Genomic DNA, 18317 nt, shown 5'->3' on the forward strand with positions numbered 1-18317 from the left:
CCTTGAATAACTCAATATTAATTAGTTAGCGTAAAGATACTACCTCCGTCTCACAATAGATGGACACTTCCAAAAAAAATCATTAATACATAAAAGTATAAAAATAACTAGTATTGAAAATTGTTTACATTTAAAAAATCATATTAATTGTAAGGGTAAAATAGAAAAAATTTAATTAATTCTATCTTGATTTAGTAAGTGATGAAATAATATGGGATAAACATTTTTAATAAGATATCCATCTAATATGAGACGGAGTTATTATAACTTATGACTGATGTAAAGTACAGATGACAACCAGGGCAGGTTTTAAGGCTGTGTGGGATGGGTTGCAGTAAATTTTTTTAAAACTAATGCGGTTCAGTTTAAACTTAATTATGACTTTTTACAAGAGATATATAGCAAATATAGTATATGCAAATATATATCACGATGAATTTATCGTTTTCTATTCAAATTGTATGTCCGGTTGAAAATTCTATTCAATATAGAAACATATTTTAGTGGATACTTATAGTTGAATCAATTTTTCGATTAACAAACGAATATCCTTTTGGTTGATTCTAATGGATTTACAAAGCGTTGTACTAAAAAAAAGAAATGACTTTTCATTTTTTACTTCATTTGGTTCCCCTTCCCAATTCACACATTACTAAGCCTAACAAATATTCCGTTCTTACCTAATTAAATAGAACATACATACATACATACACAATTGGGAAAACACCATTGCTTTTGAATACTTTTTGTCAAAATCTTCGCTGGTTTATGCAAGTTTGCCCCTGCAACCGCCCCATCCTGCATCATTTGTCATCCTAGAGGTAAGATTATTGATTTATAGTATATAGTAAAAATAACGTTTTAACTATACTCCTACTTATCAGCACTTCCTTCAATTGTTGCAAAAGAGAAGCATGTACAAAATGGTCGGGGTAAAGTTTTAATAACCGTAACTTTTTGACATCCAAGTTTAAAATATGGAGGATATTCATCTTGTGAAAGTAAAGCAAAGGGTTGGTGAAAAGAACATGAAAAATATGCAACTATGTATGTGGATGAAATTAGGAATATATTCATTGAAAAATGACAAATATAGATATGTTCATCGGAAAGTTACTATTTTTTGTCTTATAAAGTGAGTTTTAACTCTTTTATGTATAGAGATAGTATACTACGTACTATTTAAAGTGTCCCTTCGAAGACATCCAAAAAATGATAAAATTGGGAAACTACAGAGAAGATTACTTTATCGAAGACAAAAATCAATAAAATGAATTCAAGTTTCCCCAAGAGTTAACATGGGGATAATTTTTAAAAAATAAATAAAAACTACTGGCTAGTAGGACTTGCCACAATCATATGTAGGGGTGAAGTTCCAATTTAAAATTTATAAATTTATGATTTCTGCTTATCACAATCATATCACACTCAACACTTGCATGGGCATGGACAAAGTCATGGGTTGCGTGTATTATTGGAAATTAGAGAAGCTTCTTGCAAGAAACAAATAAGAGTTATAGACAATTTTAAGAGTTTAACGACTTATTTATTTATACATTATAAAAATATGCCAAATTAATGGAGAGTAAATCAATCAATATCTTCAACGTGGCCCATTAAGGCCCATCCAATTGGCTACTTCCACTTTCCTAATATATCTCATCCCGGCGACCCTTTGCCGATAAACTTTTCCTCCGTTAGACGGTTTACAATGGCGAAAATCTTCGTTCTTTCTATCTTTTTCATTATCTCTTTCTGCCTTGCTCCGGTGACCATTTCCGTCCAATTCCATGGTCATGAAACCTTCATCATTCACGTTGCCAAATCCGACAAGCCCCATGTTTTTTCCACCCACTACCATTGGTATGCCTCCATCGTCCGATCTATTTCTCCGCTCTCTCAAAACCCTTCTAAAATCCTCTATACCTATGAACGCGCCGCCGTGGGTTTCTCCGCCCGCCTTACCGCCGATCAGGCTGATCAGCTCCGCCGTGTTCCTGGGGTAATCTCTGTCCTTCCTGACCAAGTGCGTTATCTCCACACCACCCATACTCCTACCTTCTTGGGACTTGCTGACTCCTTCGGCCTCTGGCCCAACTCCGACTATGCCGATGAAGTTATTGTTGGGGTTCTGGATACGGGTATCTGGCCGGAGAGACCGAGTTTTTCCGACGAGGGTCTCTCTCCGGTTCCTTCAGGTTGGAAAGGGAAATGCATGACTGGACCGGGTTTTCCCGAAAGTTCATGTAATCGGAAAATCATTGGTGCTCGAATGTTTTACAAAGGGTATGAAGCTTCACAAGGCCCAATGGACGAATCAAAAGAATCGAAATCGCCGAGAGATACTGAAGGTCATGGAACACATACAGCATCAACTGCAGCTGGTTCTTTGGTGGCAAATGCTAGTTTTTACCAATATGCTAAAGGTGAAGCTAGAGGAATGGCTATAAAAGCAAGAATAGCTGCTTACAAGATTTGTTGGAAAAATGGTTGTTTTGATTCCGATATTCTGGCTGCAATGGATCAAGCTGTTGATGATGGTGTACATGTGATTTCACTTTCCGTCGGTGCTAATGGGTATGCTCCACATTACCTCCATGACTCCATTGCAATTGGAGCTTTTGGTGCCTCCGAACATGGCGTCCTCGTCTCATGCTCAGCTGGAAATTCTGGTCCCGGCGCTTACACGGCAGTGAACATTGCCCCGTGGATTCTCACCGTTGGTGCTTCAACCATAGATCGAGAGTTCCCAGCAGATGTTATTCTAGGAGACAATAGAGTATTTGGTGGCGTTTCCTTGTACTTCGGCGATCCCTTGACTGATTCCAAATTGCCAGTGGTTTATTCCGGCGACTGTGGTAGCAAATACTGTTATCCAGGAGAGCTAGACCCTAAGAAAGTCGCCGGTAAAATTGTTCTGTGCGACAGGGGAGGCAACGCTAGAGTCGAGAAAGGGAGTGCGGTGAAGCTAGCTGGTGGGGTTGGGATGATACTCGCTAATTTAGCTGACTCCGGTGAAGAACTCGTTGCAGATTCACATCTTATTCCGGCGACAATGGTCGGTCAAAAAGCAGGAGACAAAATAAGAAAATACGTCAAGTCTGATCCATCACCAACAGCTACGATCGTATTCAGAGGAACCGTCATCGGGAAATTACCAGCGGCGCCACGTGTAGCGGCGTTCTCAAGCCGAGGACCGAATCATTTAACGCCGGAGATTCTTAAACCGGATGTTATTGCACCCGGCGTCAACATTTTAGCCGGTTGGACCGGAGCTAATGGGCCAACCGATTTGGAAATTGACCCGAGAAGAGTAGAATTTAATATTGTTTCTGGGACTTCCATGTCGTGCCCTCACGTTAGTGGATTAGCTGCCTTACTTAAAGGGGCCCACCTTAAGTGGACCCCAGCAGCCATCAAGTCGGCTCTTATGACAACAGCTTATAATTTGGACAATTCAGGTAAGATATTTACTGATCTTGCCACTGGGGAAGAATCAACCCCTTTCGTTCATGGATTGGGGCATGTAGACCCGAACCGAGCATTGGATCCAGGTTTGGTCTACGATATTGAAACCAGCGATTACGTGAACTTCCTATGCACCATTGGCTATGATGGCAACGACATTGCCCGGTTCGTAAGAGATTCTACTCGGGTGAATTGCAGTGAACGGAGTTTGGCTACTCCGGGAGACCTGAATTACCCGTCGTTCTCCGTTGTTTTTACTAGTGATAGTAAGAGAGTGGTGAAATATAAGCGAGTGGTGAAGAATGTAGGGAAAAATACAGATGCCGTGTATGAGGTGAAGGTGAATGCGCCTCCATCTGTGGAGGTGATAGTGTCACCGTCGAAGCTTGTTTTCAGCGAGGAAAAGTATAGTTTGTCGTATGAGATTAGCTTTACGAGTAGAAGAAGTGGAGGAGTGGAGATGTCGAAGGGGATTCAATCTGCATTTGGGTCGATTGAGTGGAGTGATGGGATTCACAGTGTGAGAAGTCCAATCGCAGTGCGTTGGCGATACCAATCTGCTGCGTCCATGTGAGTAATGGCTGTTGTTGGATCATCATGACAATGTAGCTGAAGAACTATGCTTTATTGAAGACGAATAAATTGGAATCATGGCATACTGGACGCGAGGAAATACCATTGAAGTTTCATTTGGTTTCACTTTCTTTCCTTTTTTTTTTCTTGTTTCGCATGTTTTTCAGATTGATGTACATATTAATGAAGCATGTCAAATTGTTCCAGAGTAATTGCCAAGCCTGGTACTGGACTTCATAAAGTGCAAATAAGTAGATCAGCTATACGTGACTCTATCTTTAACAAAATTACTAATGCTGTAGTCTTAACATCCAACACAGCTAAATGAACAGAGCTGAGCAACATACAATTAAAGAGCAAGGAGTACCTAAGTTAAAGAGGAGGAAAGAACGAGAATACCAGACCCTCCTAAAACACAATCATGGAGACGGGACAACAGTTTCTATAAATAACTTAGCACTATAAAGAATGAGGGAGACGGGACAAAGCAAGAAACATGTTATTATCTAGTCAAAGTAAAATGAACATGGCTGAAAAGAGCATGCCAATGGTTCTGATTGACATGGATGTCTTCTATTAACCCTTTCTTTACATGAAAGGATTGAATTATATAATCGAATGGAATCCAACACAAACACGACATGACTTCAACCTTATCTCACCCGGCCAGGATCAATAGCTGTTCAACCTCGGGAAGTTTTTGGTACTCATCATAACTTTTATATTTATTTATATATAGAACTCCAAATGAGGATATAACTTAGCACTAGTATCTAGAATTTGCCCATTGGTATTTATCACCAATGGTAGGGTTTCCAAACAACATAATCAACAGCAAGACAGGTTTTACATTCACAGTAAAACAATAACAGAAGTTCAAAATCACATCATATGTGCAATTTGAATACCAGCTTTCTAATAAATATCATCCCAATAAAAAGAAGTATCAGATTTGTAGTGCCACACACAAAAAAGCACTGAAAATAGAGAGTTTCACTACTCTCTGAGTCATGTAATATAAGTGCCATAGAATGATCTTTCTCTGTTGCAATGTATTGAATCCTCTAGTGACCATACTTCTGAAACTCCCACTCACTGTTATCTGCAGAGCAATGAAAATAATTACAAAATTCCAAAAAACTCACAACCCCACTACAAAACAAAAAAACAGTTGATAAGTGATAAGTACCTAATGGGCACACTTGACGGGTTTTGAGCCATCGACTAATGCAGTGAAAGTGGAAGGCATGATTACATACACCTGAGGAAATCTCAATCAATATACTTCTGAAGCATAGCAACATAATTAAGGAAAAAAAAATACTTACCAGTAAAAAGAACAGCAAGTAGTTAATTAAAAAAAAAAAAAGACCACCTTTCTCCCCTCATTAACATATCAGGAAGGTAAAAGGAAAAACAAACACCAAAAATGCATACAGAGCTAACAAGGGTACATAAAAGAGAGAGAGGCAGATGAACAAGAGCAGCAAAACTAGATTTACATCTTACTTAAACAGATAACATAAGAGATTGACAAGCTAGAATTACTGCACAAGAGGACACATACCAAGCCATCCAGGACAAAGTTTATCAAATCAATAAACATAGTTTGAGGATCACAGGTAATAATAAGCACGCAAGTGAAACCAAAAGAGCTTGTAAAACCAACAACATGTTTTTAGGAGGCACGTGTAATAATTAATATGAAAGTTAAGCCAAGATGAACTTCACATACTAGATCCAAAGGAACCAAGGGAGCATATTTCACTTACCTATATCACACTGTTATATTTCACAAAGAAGATTCACAAGATTCCAATATATTGTGATTTTGCTTTAGAAATGTTCTACCATGTCCTTATATTTTAAAAAGTAAAAGGACAAATATATAGCACCACAGATTTTTCTATTTAACAAAAGAAGATCCAAATGGTTTTCATGTTACTGTTTTTTCTTGAAATACGCTCTATTTTATACATGCATTGCACTACTGAAACCAAGATGATAAAAAAGACGAAGCAGTTTTAAGAAGAAATAGAACCAGGAGATCCTTCAGTTTCGAACCGACTCAACAACAACAATTTGTTGCATCCATCACCATCAACCTGACAGCTCCCTAACCTTTCTTTCCCTCAGAATGAACCCATCAGCTCCCCCTACCTCACTGTCCTTGCAGGGAACAGTCACAGTAGTAGTCATCTCTAGTACAATTTAAAATATTTTCGTACAAAAAAATCCTCTACATATTTGCTAAAACTCTTTATACCCATCCCACCTCTCTCTCTCTCTCCATCTCTCCTCTCTCTCTCTCTCTCTCTCTCTCTCTCTCTTTGTATGTGTGTAATGTTTTGCAGGGCCTGACATGAAATAGGCTGCAGCCATTAACATTTTTACGTCAGAGATCCACTTAGACCTACAACACTTCATAGTTCTTAATGTGTCTCAAGCTGTTTGGCGTATCCAACATAAGGAGTGATACTTTCAATGTCTAAAGCTTCTTATATACAATTAGTTTTAAATGACTACTAATTGATAGGAATATTGGATGGTCTGTCCTTACCATTCTCAAATAAAAAAAAAGAATATCAATAATCCTACTACAGTTACAGCCCATTCGAAGTAATGAAGCAATTTGTGAGAACATGTTATAGATATTGCAGGTACATATAAAGCTGAACAGGATCCCCCCATATTTACCCTGGCACATAAGGTAGTCATGATGTTCCACTGCTGGTAAGCAAACTATCCAGAATTAATTACTTGTTCTTCTTTATATTTTTACATGCATATGGAATAGACAATGTAAGTCTAGGAAAAAAGCAAATTATGAATGCATGCTGCAAATATGCAAAATAACCCAACTGCGTACTCATTTCATCCTAAGAGTACATCCAATACTACTTTCATCCGTTCTGTTTTATGATCCATGCAGTTCCACTTTTCTGGATAACTTTATTAATTGTTTTAGCATGATTTGGGTTTAGAGGTTTCATTTAGTACATTGGTGCTTCTATTCAAGCTGTAAAAAGAAAAAAGAAGGAACAGAGATGAGGAAGAAAATTGTGTCTGGTGTCCAGCAGCAAAAGTAGGTGTGAGGTGTAAATTTTTGGCGCAAAATTTTCATGGAATGAAAGCAACGAGGGATGGAAGAGATGCAGTCCTTCGGTGGAAAGGGGAGAAGGAAAATGTATCAAGATAAGGAATATACAGGGGAATGCACGGACCTTTCCTCCTTGGCTTTTTAAAACTCTTACAAGGATCTCACTTGTATGACATATGGAATTGTTCCCAGTGTAAATGTACACCATTAAACAAATATGTCATACTACAACAATAACATACTCAGTGTAATCCCACAAGTGGAATCTAAGAAGGTTTGGATGAGCGCAGACCTTACCCCTACCCTTTGTAAGGTAGAGAGGTGGTTTCCAAAACACTCTCGGCTAAAAAAAGAAGCACCTGACAGGATTGTAAGAAAAGATACAACAAAGTAGAAAGATACAACACAAATGCAACAACAAAATAGCAATACACATCGAAGAATAAGAAACTACGCAATAACTAAATACTACTACTAAAAGGATAAGAGGGGAGGAGGAGGCTAGCCCACTCCCTCTCCCACACAAATGCAACAACTCTCAGCTACCTACTAAGAGCCCGTTTGGATTGACTTATAAGCTACTTATAAGTTGTTTTTAACTTTTTATAAGTGTTTGAATGACCAACTTAAAGTCATTTTGTGCTTAAAATAAACCCCAATAAATAATGGGACTTGTTTGGATGGACTTATTTTAAGCAGCTTATAAGTTGAAAACAGCTTATAAGTCCAAAAAAAATAAGTTGGACTGCACCAACTTATTTTTTTTAAACGTATAAGCTGCTTAAATCATCAACTTTTTTTTTTAACTTATAAGCAATTTTCAACTTATAAGCTGCTTAAAATAAATCTATCCAAACAGGCTATAACTTTCTACCCTAATCCTCAACCTCCATAAATACCTTCTTATTTAAGGTCATGTCCTCAATCAGCTGAACTGTGTCATGTCCTATCAAATCACCTCATCCCAGTTCTTCTTCGACCTACCACTACCTCTCCTAACTCCTGTTATAGCCAACCTCGCACCTTCTAATTGGAGCATCCCTCACACCTCCTCTTCACATACCCGAACCATCTTAGTCTCGCTTCTTTCATCAAACAAATATGTCATACTATAGGACAAAAATTTGCACTAAATGACTTTGATCACTGATTGGAAGACAACCAAAGGCTGCGAGGACTATGGATACATTACTCTATTACAATAAAAGTTATGATTGAAACAATATCTTAATGAGATGACCAGAAAAATTCATTACACGCCATACAATATACTCATCCACTCATGTGGATTGGCACAAGCACAAAACAAACATCAGGACAGAAATTCATAAAATACTACAAACATCTTTTACCATGACATTGTTCATGCTTGCCAATGATTACCAATATGGAATAAAAATAGATTGTTTACAAGGCACAAGGTGATGTATACAAAAAACCGTACTGGTATGGAATCAGAACATCAAAACTCAGCATATATAAACTCACAAATAATCAATTCAATGATACCAGGAAATTTGCAAAAACTCAAAGTGGAAACAACATAGCAGCTTCTAACTGAGATGATTTCAGCTCGTTATCACCAAGTATCAAGTTTCCAATTAATCAGAGATATATAAAAACTTTTGAAAATTGCGTACCCCAGGCAACAGTGCACTCCTCGCTAGTGGCACTAGCTTGATTAGCTTGACATTCGATGCCTGAGAGATAATTTCACAATATGGACGAATAAACACAGTATTAAGTGTGGAATTTAGCTAAACCAAAATTTTCGAAAAACTCACAGAGGTCCATGATATGGTTCCTGCAAATAGCACAGTTGTCTACAACAATATCTGGATCAACAATTTCACAAATCACGTTAGCTAAACACTAATTTCTTACCGTTGATCGATAATAAACTACAAAATATTAGTTTACCCCAAGCCCATAAAGAGACAGCGTTCCACTTTTTGATCTCAAAACGCTTGGGTTTCTTCGTAGAAGAACAGCATGAAGGCACGGCAACGGTTGATCCTTCATCGGCGGGAGCCATCTCGACTTCTGCAGACATCGCTGAGAAATCAATCAAAAGAAGGTAAATCCAAAATTCTAGGGTTATCGATCGAACTTATATAATAAGAGAAATCAAAGTCGGTGGATGGAGTTATAGTGTCAACACTATAACCAAAAGGGTAAACTGCTACTTTGGGAAATTACGCCACATTTTAATATTTTCTGATAATTTTAATTCTTCCCACTTCTATTTTTTTTAATTAAGGAAATTGTCCAAATTTGTTTCAGAATTGTTTTTTTTTATCTGGTGGTGTTTGGAATTTGAAGTCCGACTAATTCAAATTTGCATTGAATAAGGCCTTATTCAAATATAACGCTATCTATTAAAGATTTTTTCATATTCAAAGCTCGAACTCAATATTTCTGATTAAGAGAAGAACGATTCTATTCACTAAATCACATCCGTTTGGTGGTTGTTCCAAATTGTTGAATTTTCTCTTCAATTACTCATTCATACCCTTACTTTTAATAAACCATTTTGTAGTTATCTTTTTTAGTATTGAAGTTCTAATATGAAATAGGTGGGCTTTATGTGACCAAAATTTTCAATAATTGAAATAAATTCAGATTTGTTTTTTAACTTTAAAATTGCCCTGAAGTTGAGGACAACAATATCATAATATTCTTCCTGGTGAATAAGATTTGGTTAATTCTCGTTATATGTAAATCTTTTTATAAGTAATTAGTTATGGATAGGAAAATGCTCCTTTTATTCTCTGCTCTCTCCTCCTTCGATGCTTCATAGTTCACATCCTTGTTGATTTCATGATCAAGAAGTATCACTTTCATCTAAGGCATCGTATATTGGTTATTCATGTATTACGTATAGTATTATGTTTGGTAGGAATTTTGAATCCATGTATTAGTTATATACACCCTACATGATATTATATGGTGTATTACTTATACCTTTAGGATTTAATACTATGAGATTAAATGTGTAAAGACAAAAATACTCATCCAATACTTTTAATCATTTTTTTTAATTTTCTTGATTTTATGTTTTATATTTGTAGTTTTGTATTAGTAAATTTATTTAAATAAATTAGCTTAAAATTTTTATTTATTTGTGGGTTCATGTTTACATAAGATAAATAAAAGTATTTTGCCGTGTCAATTTTTTTATATAATTAATTTAGTTGAGTAATTTGTTGATACAGAGGCCTAATTGAGTGATTTTTTTGATACAAAACAAAGTTCAATGACTTTTGCTAGAGAAATTCTCAAAGTTGAGTGTCATTTTAAAATATTAACTCCATACTAAAACTATAACTTGTAATTTTTATGTGTAAACATAGATGGTTTATTCGATTTTACTACTGTTTACCCTCTTTTCGGTTTTAAAAATAAATGGTCTATCTTTATTAAATTGAAAATTGAAGTGATCAATTTATTAAGATGACAATTCTTTAGCCTCAAATAATTCAAGTGAGAAAGTAACAAACATTGCGACATAATTATTTTTCTCCTAGCTAGTTAGGAGGCTACAAAAAAATAATATTGTACGGCAATTATTTATCTTGACCCAATTACATGAAATAGAAAATTTTAATAATTCAGGGTTATAATTGTAAAGAAACTTTTTGTAGAGTTTTAAACCAAACACGAAATTAGGTGGGAAACAATTAACCAAATACTTGATAAAAAATAATTTATGTATTACTAATTTCTGCATTAATAATTTATAAATTACTAATTCCTGAGTTATTAATCTTTGTATCCGACCCAAATCATGTTATTTCAAATAGATATTCAGTTGGTTTAAGCAATATATTATATTAAATGGGACAGAGGTGTACATATACTTGTCCATCTCCCCCATTGACCTAACCATCTTTGTAGGCCAAAGTGATGCAGTGACAATTTAAATCATTTGACGCTTATTTTCACTTTCAAATTGTACATGCTCAAACCATTGTACAATTAGCTAAACAATCTTTTCTTTATGTTTTACTGCACAATTAAAGCAAAGAAAGCATAGATGAATAAGGGATTTAAAATTAAAATTTTGTCACAAATTTTAAATCAAAACTTCAAATTTTAAAGTTCAATTTGAATGGCCAAACGGGCCAAAAGAAGCTTGCTACTAATTAGTGTTACGTAATTATTTTGTACTATTTGCTTATTAGGGATGGGCATAAATATTCAAAAATAAAAAAATCGATCGAATCGAATTAATGCGATTTTTCGATGTCGGTTGTTCGGTTTTCCGATTTGATGTCAGTTCATTTTTTGAAAACTTCGATTCTTTGGTTCGATGTACGGTGTGAGGGGCACGAAACCACGATGCATCAAAGAATCGAAGTTTTATTAAATAAATTTAAAATAATATTTTAAATTATGTTACTTATATATTTTGATCAAAAACATTTTAGTTTTTATCCAATCCACTGCTCACCCCGTAGTCCTTCTGGCTTCAGGCTACAATCCCTCGTCACTCTTCACTCTCCATTGCTCTCTTCACCCAATGAAGTTTCTTGCTTCCATTACAAAAGGCTAATTTTTTTTAATTTTTGAGTTTTAGTACTTATATTTCTAGTCTTTGTATATTTCAAATTACTTTATGAAATATTGAAATTACCTGAATAGAGTGAAAAAGATATAGATTACCTATATAACTAATTTGAAACCAAGACATAATCAAAATAGTTTACCAATATTGTACTTCTATCAAGTACCCGATAAACTTTACCTAAGAAATATAGATGTCAAACCTGAACTCAATAGATCTCTTCTTTTGACTAATGAGTAAGCCACATATAGAATAATCATAGTTAATTATATCGAAAAATTATTTTTAAACATCGAAATAAATCGAATCGAAATTTTAATAACCGAATTGAACCGATCTAGTTTGATTTGAAATATGGTGCACACTTTTTTAAAACCAAATAATAAAAAATCAAATCAAATTTTAACAAAATTGAATCAAAAAATCGAACGTCCACCCCTAATTGCTATTGAATAAAGCAGTAAATTCCAAGCATTCGGACAAAATAAAAAAGTAAGACTAAGGACAATACCCTAGAAAAAATAAATTAGCCTTTCACTCAATCGGATTAATTAGTTATTATGTTGATTCATTTTTATTTTCTATTTTAAATTTTACGCCTCCAATTAATGATTAATTAGAAATATTTATTACAATATTCATATTAATTGATGTATATATAATTTTATGTCTTGAAAAATTTAAAATAGACATCAACACCAAAAACCTGAATTAGTTCGATTCTTTGATAGTTTGATTCGATGTCGATTCTCTTTTTTGAAAATTTCGATTCTTTAATTCGGTGTATAATCCAAAGCTCACAATTTCACGGTGTATCGAAGAACCAAAATTTTATTAAATAAATTTATAATAATATTTTAAATTATATTACTTATATATTTTGGTGCAAAGTACATTAATTATGACCCAACCTATTTTAAATTTTGGCCCAAATTTTAAAGCCCTAAATTAAACAAAACTCGTGAGTCGAAGTTTTTTGTCTTCTTCACACAGTTGAGTTCAAAGCCCCTCTTCATCATCAGTCTTCAATCTTAGACATTAGTTATAGTATAACTATTGTACGTAGGCTATTTGTAATTTATTGGCTTGCTGTTCAAAGTTTGATAATTGATACACTAATTTGTTATTTCTATGCCCTCTTTAGTCTTTATCATATGTCTTCTTTATTCTTTGTCATATCCCCTCTTTATCTAACATCGAATAATTTTTTTTTCCTCTAATTTTATTTTCTATTTGCATCAAAAAATTATTTTAAAAATATCAGAATAAATTGAATCGAACCAATTTAGTTTGATTTGAAATACAGTACACACTTTTTCAAAATCGAATACCAAAAAATCATATCAAACTTTAGCAAAATCAAACTGAAAAATCGAACGATTAACTCTAATTTAAACAATCATATCACTTATTAAATAGTTATAACTTATACACAAACTTTTGAGGTAGAACTGATACTCTCAGTCTCTCTGATCCATATTAAAGTAAATTATTAAGGTATGATATACTTTTTAAGAAAATATGGAAGGATATAAATAAAAAATATTTTCACTATTATTCTTTTGGTTATTTTAAAATCAGTTTCATAGAAATATATTAATTAGTTAAAAATCTCATTAAATAGAGAATAAATACGAAAAAAAGTCTCAATAAACATCTTGAACTTTAAATAATTCACTTATTTTGAATAATAATTTTCTTTTCAACGATTCATTTAATATGAGGTACTAATTTATCCTTACAATCGGTTAGAAGATGAATATATATACTAATTAAAATCCTTATTTAATTTATTAGGTACAATAGAAGAAAGGGAAAAGACATAAATTATTCTCTGAAGTCGTATCGAAAAGTCAGTTATACACTTAAATCATCATAGCGATCTATTACACACCTAAACTACTTAAAAGTGAATTTATTACCCTCCTAAAACTGACGTGGCAAAAAAATAAAAAATAAAAAATAAAATAAAATATAGCGCGTCAGACTAAAATTAAAGTAAAAAAATTAAAAAACAAAATAACCCTACCCACCACGTCTTTTCATCTTCACACCTACTCACTCTCTTCTTCTTCACACCCCACCCATTATCCTGCTGTTCTTCATTATTTATTTTTCAATACAATTCTTTATTTTTCAACGCAATTCTTTATTTTTCATTACAACCTCAAAATGTGAGACCATCAAATAACATTGAAAAATCTCCCTCCGGCCACCACTGTCGTCGCCAGTGATTCTTCAAGTGTCTTTGGAACCTACCTGCCCACTTTTGCTTTTCTCCATTCACTCCCCATTTTAAATCTTGATTTTTGTTTCTTTCAACACCAATTAAGAAGAAGAAGAATTCTAGCTAAAAACCTATGAGTCAAACTTCTTTTTTATTCCACTTTAGATATAGAATAGAAATTATCTTTCACTTAAATTGTTCAGATTCAAGCAAATTAAATATATAAATAAGAACATTTAATATAGTTTGACTAGAAAAAATAGAGAGTGCTTGAGTATGGATAAGAGGACGAAGGAGGGTGAATTTGATTTTGATAAAGAAGACGATTGAAGTTTCGGGGGGAGGTCGGATGGATGGTGTTATGAAAATCTTAAAAATCAATTAGGAGCTAATTAGTATAAAATATAGATAATAAAAAAAATTAATTAATAGAGAAAAAATTAGATATAAAAATATTATAATTTTTTACATGATGCTGACGTGACAGCAATTATAATGCACCACTATGCTTATATAATAATTTAGATACGTAATAGATTTACATAATAATTCAAGTGTGGCACTGACTTTTAAATACTTGTACCTTTTCCCAAGAAGAAATGTAATAAAAATGCAGGAGATGTGAACCTTAATTTAAGTAGAAAGCACATGCCCATTATGTGCAGCTCATCGATCGTCAAACTAATTATCTTCTCTCTAACTCTTTATATCAATATCTCCGATTCGTTCTCCATTTTCCAAAAATCATGGCTTCAAATCCTACTATTAGCGTCAGAAAAATGAGTACAATCAGCCAAGCGCATCCAACCACCGTATTCCGGTGGGGACCACTAGCTCGCCGGAAATTTTCATTCAGGAAGAAGAGGTTGCCGACGGTGCGGCTAGGTGGCGGGAAGAATAACAACAACAATCGCCGGGGATTCTCCGTCGCGAAGCTTTTCCGGCGAGTCAGATTGCGGTGGCTGAAGTTGCAGTACACATGTTTGATGAAAAAGCTGAGAGAATATTATCAGTCTGCGGTGAAAGATTTAATGGAAAATGGCGGAGCACTTGACTCCTTCCAACAACGTCTGCTATTGGAGACTTCTTTCGCCGTTCCGGTGATGGGACTTTCCTTCAATACTTTTCCCAATCATTATGGCACTTAAAATCTTTTTGGTAAATAGGATTTATATCATCTAGCCATTTCAAGTATTAAAGTTGGGAAAACAAAAATTGAAGATGAAATTGGATAAAAGTTGAAGAATTTATGAGTTAAAATCGTTGCACTATTTTTTAGAATTAATTTGAAAATAAAATCTTCAATAATGCATCATTTTTTAAAATGTTGAATAATTTCATTACATCCTTCCTTCGTCACTTTTATTTGTTATTTCAATTTATTTTTTTACTTTTTTAATATATCAAGAAAAAAATAAATTTTCTTTTTTTATTTTTAATATTAATTACGAAGACATAAGTTTATACATCAAGTAATATTAATATTGTAATAAAATATTCACATTAATTATTATTTTTGAAAAAATATGTTAAATTAAATATGTACAAATAAAAATGAAAGAAGGAAGTATATATAAAGCAATTATTATCAATTAAATATTTTATTTATTTGCTACAACTGCAGTCAACAACATGACACTCAATTATTGCAATGCATGTTCATACCTTGCAATTTGCATGTATGTTTGTGCAGTTTGATGCTTTATGTTTGGTCAAAATTAGGGTAACAAGTTTTTTTTTTCTTTTCCAACTCGGTGTTACACCAGTTCGCGCATGGTCAGATGTATTCCATTACAAGTGAGAAAAAAGCTATAGATTGGGGCTGAACGTAACGTGAGATTTAAAGCAAAATTTTAATTAGAGGTTAAAAATTTAAATAAATCAAACTCATATTTATTTATTTAAAATTATTTTTTAATTTTATCAATTTAACGATGGAAAATATTTTTTTACTGAGACAATTATTATATGAATTCTTAATATAATTCTATAAGTAATAAGTTGACAAATTTAAAATAACGATAAGTGTTAGAACCATAAAATATAATTCAAGAAGTTGATAATTTGGTATACCCCACTTTAATGTATTTGTTGTAGTGCTTGAAAATTTACCAAGAAATAAAATAGATAATTAATTACAATTCACTTTGTTCAACACTTTTTGACTATTGATTCATATTTTTGACAGAATATTACTCTAACTTATCAAAGATTCGAAGAAAGAGAATACAAAATGAGTTAAAAAAAATATAAGAAGGCAAAACAATATTTTCTTGATTTCTTCTATTTGAATGGAGTTAATGAAAATAAAATAATATATATTTTTATCATAAATAATTAATTTTTATCTATAAAAATATACACATAATTTGTTTTTAGTAAAAATTTGAGGCCCCTTAAAATTGGGGCTAAGGCATATGCCTTATTTTTGTATGCATTGAACTGCCCTGCGCATGGTAGGGTTCATGTCTATGTCTAGTTATAGAAATATTGTTTTTAACATATTTTTTTTCATTTTTCCATAAACTTAAATTCAAAACTTTTAATTACGAATAATTTTTTTTTTTTTAATATTTCACTACAATCCATATTGATGGATTAAAAAGTTACGAGAAAGTATTATATAATCATAATGAGTAATTGAGTATTGAAAATATAAATACGCAATTAAGGTGCACAATGCACAGGGAGGTGAACATAGAGAAATTGTGGTACCCAAGATCTTATTATGCAATGAAGTTCAGTTTCCATATTTTACTCCATTTATTTTTATTTATCCATTATATTATTTTGGGATGTCTATCAATACTTATTTAATTTATAAAATTAATAAATAATTTATCATAATATGTCTATTTTACCATTTCTATTAAATACTTCTTCTTCTAACAATACTTGTCCACTATTGATTTTGCACAATTCTTAAGAAATTAAAAATAGAAGGATAATTTTATTATATCACCTTTTAAATATTATAATAAATACAATGTCTTGAAAAATATAATAGGAAAATGACTACTGCTAATGATAAAGGTAAATTAAGAACTAAGTTAAAATTATCTCTTGATTTCATAAATTGGACAAGTATTGTTGGACATCTATATTTAGTATAGGGTACTATCATTTTTCAATGTTTAGATGATTTGTATTTAATAAGAGTGATTTGATAAATTACTCATATTATTTAGAGTTTCTTAATTTCTATGTCAAATCAATGGTGGACAACTATTATCGGAGAAAGGGAGGGAGTATAATATATGGATTTTTCCATGCTTATCTACGCAGAATAACATAATTTATCCCTATGTATTAATTTACTAATATATGTTGTTTACTTTTGCATATATAATTTCTATTACATATTTTTATAATAAGAATAATAGATAATTATATGCATCAAAAGTATATAAAGTACCTACTTACTGAATATTTTACAAACATTAGTCTAATAACAACGTATCTAATCCCAAGAGTCATGAAATCTGGGAGTGTCGTAAGTGCATAACCTTATTCATATATTATGAAAGTAGAGAGACTATTTCTAATAGATATTCGTCTCAAGTAAAATATATAAAAATTAAGAATGTAATATAGTAAAGAAGTCATTCTAAAATAATTAAGAAGAGAACAAGTAATTAACAATAACAAATAATATGATAATTGAAGCAAAAAAAAATAAGTACTACTAAAATCGAAGAATAAGATAGTAGAAGAGTAACAATAACAATACAGATAAGGGAACCAGACAATGCATGCTCGACTATCTACTCACATTTTTTCATAATCGTCCTTGACTTTCATTTGTTCCCATCTAGGGTCACGTGATCCTCGGTAAGCTATAGGTGTGTCATATTTTTTCTAATCACCTTTGCCCAAATTTTATTCGGTCTATCTTTACCTCTTCTTATACCCATCTACAGCTAACTTCTCACACCTCACTGACACTATAATAAATAAAGAATTTAGTGACAATTATAGCGACAATAATATAATGGCCACTATATTATATTTAGCCAATAACATAAACTGACAAAAAAAGTGCCATGAGATTTAAACTTGCAATGGACACATATACGTGATGAGAAAGTTAAAATTCAACTGTAACTTGTTTTTCAAGCAAGTACAGCTTAGAGCTCGGAGACGGAGAGATCACATGGCCTTCTCCCTTCCTTTTTTAGGTTTTGAAGAAAATCAAATAAATGAAAAAGGTCGTTTTTGAAATGAACAAATTAATTAAGTAATAATTTTCTCTTCAACTCATCTCGATCTAAAAGAGGAAAAAAATATTAATTACTTATTTTATGATAAAATATTCATATTAATTATTATTTTTTTAAAAAGTATTTAAAATTCAAAACGTACCAATAAAATTGAACGAAGAG

At 32.7% G+C, this 18317-nt stretch overlaps 3 protein-coding genes across 3 annotated transcripts; 2 read left to right on the forward strand and 1 right to left on the reverse strand.

Annotated features, from left to right (window-relative positions):
* Nucleotides 1-1550: 1550 nt before the first annotated feature.
* LOC129899416 (subtilisin-like protease SBT1.4) lies at nt 1551-4253 on the forward strand. The gene has a single exon (XM_055974378.1). It carries the CDS (start codon nt 1712-1714, stop codon nt 4040-4042), a length of 2331 nt encoding a protein of 776 aa, XP_055830353.1. The 5' UTR covers nt 1551-1711; the 3' UTR covers nt 4043-4253.
* A 616-nt stretch (nt 4254-4869) lies between these two features.
* On the reverse strand, nt 4870-9316 carry LOC129899417 (uncharacterized). Its single transcript, XM_055974379.1, has 5 exons — nt 9062-9316; nt 8926-8976; nt 8782-8841; nt 5231-5302; nt 4870-5143 (listed from the first exon to the last, which is right to left on the reverse strand). The coding sequence occupies exons 1-5, from the start codon at nt 9192-9194 to the stop codon at nt 5106-5108; spliced, it is 354 nt and encodes a 117-aa protein (XP_055830354.1). The 5' UTR covers nt 9195-9316; the 3' UTR covers nt 4870-5105.
* Nucleotides 9317-14503: 5187 nt separating this feature from the next.
* LOC129900540 (uncharacterized) lies at nt 14504-15278 on the forward strand. The gene has a single exon (XM_055975534.1). It carries the CDS (start codon nt 14682-14684, stop codon nt 15081-15083), a length of 402 nt encoding a protein of 133 aa, XP_055831509.1. The 5' UTR covers nt 14504-14681; the 3' UTR covers nt 15084-15278.
* The last annotated feature ends 3039 nt before the right edge of the window (nt 15279-18317 follow it).

Source organism: Solanum dulcamara, chromosome 8 (genome assembly GCF_947179165.1).
Source record: "Solanum dulcamara chromosome 8, daSolDulc1.2, whole genome shotgun sequence".
Classification (NCBI taxonomy): Eukaryota; Viridiplantae; Streptophyta; class Magnoliopsida; order Solanales; family Solanaceae; genus Solanum; species Solanum dulcamara.

What these genes read in the sequence shown, in the direction of transcription:
- LOC129899417 (XM_055974379.1), bottom strand. Translation starts at nt 9,194, where the DNA reads ATGTCTGCAGAAGTCGAGATGGCTCCCGCCGATGAAGGATCAACCGTT. An exon ending in TGTCTCTTTATGGGCTTGGG is followed by an intron (nt 8,977 to 9,061) that starts GTAAACTAATAT and finishes TTGTTGATCCAG; the next exon opens with ATATTGTTGTAGACAACTGT. An exon ending in GGAGTGCACTGTTGCCTGGG is followed by an intron (nt 5,303 to 8,781) that starts GTACGCAATTTT and finishes AGATTTCCTCAG; the next exon opens with GTGTATGTAATCATGCCTTC.
- LOC129900540 (XM_055975534.1), top strand. Translation starts at nt 14,682, where the DNA reads ATGGCTTCAAATCCTACTATTAGCGTCAGAAAAATGAGTACAATCAGC.
- LOC129899416 (XM_055974378.1), top strand. Translation starts at nt 1,712, where the DNA reads ATGGCGAAAATCTTCGTTCTTTCTATCTTTTTCATTATCTCTTTCTGC.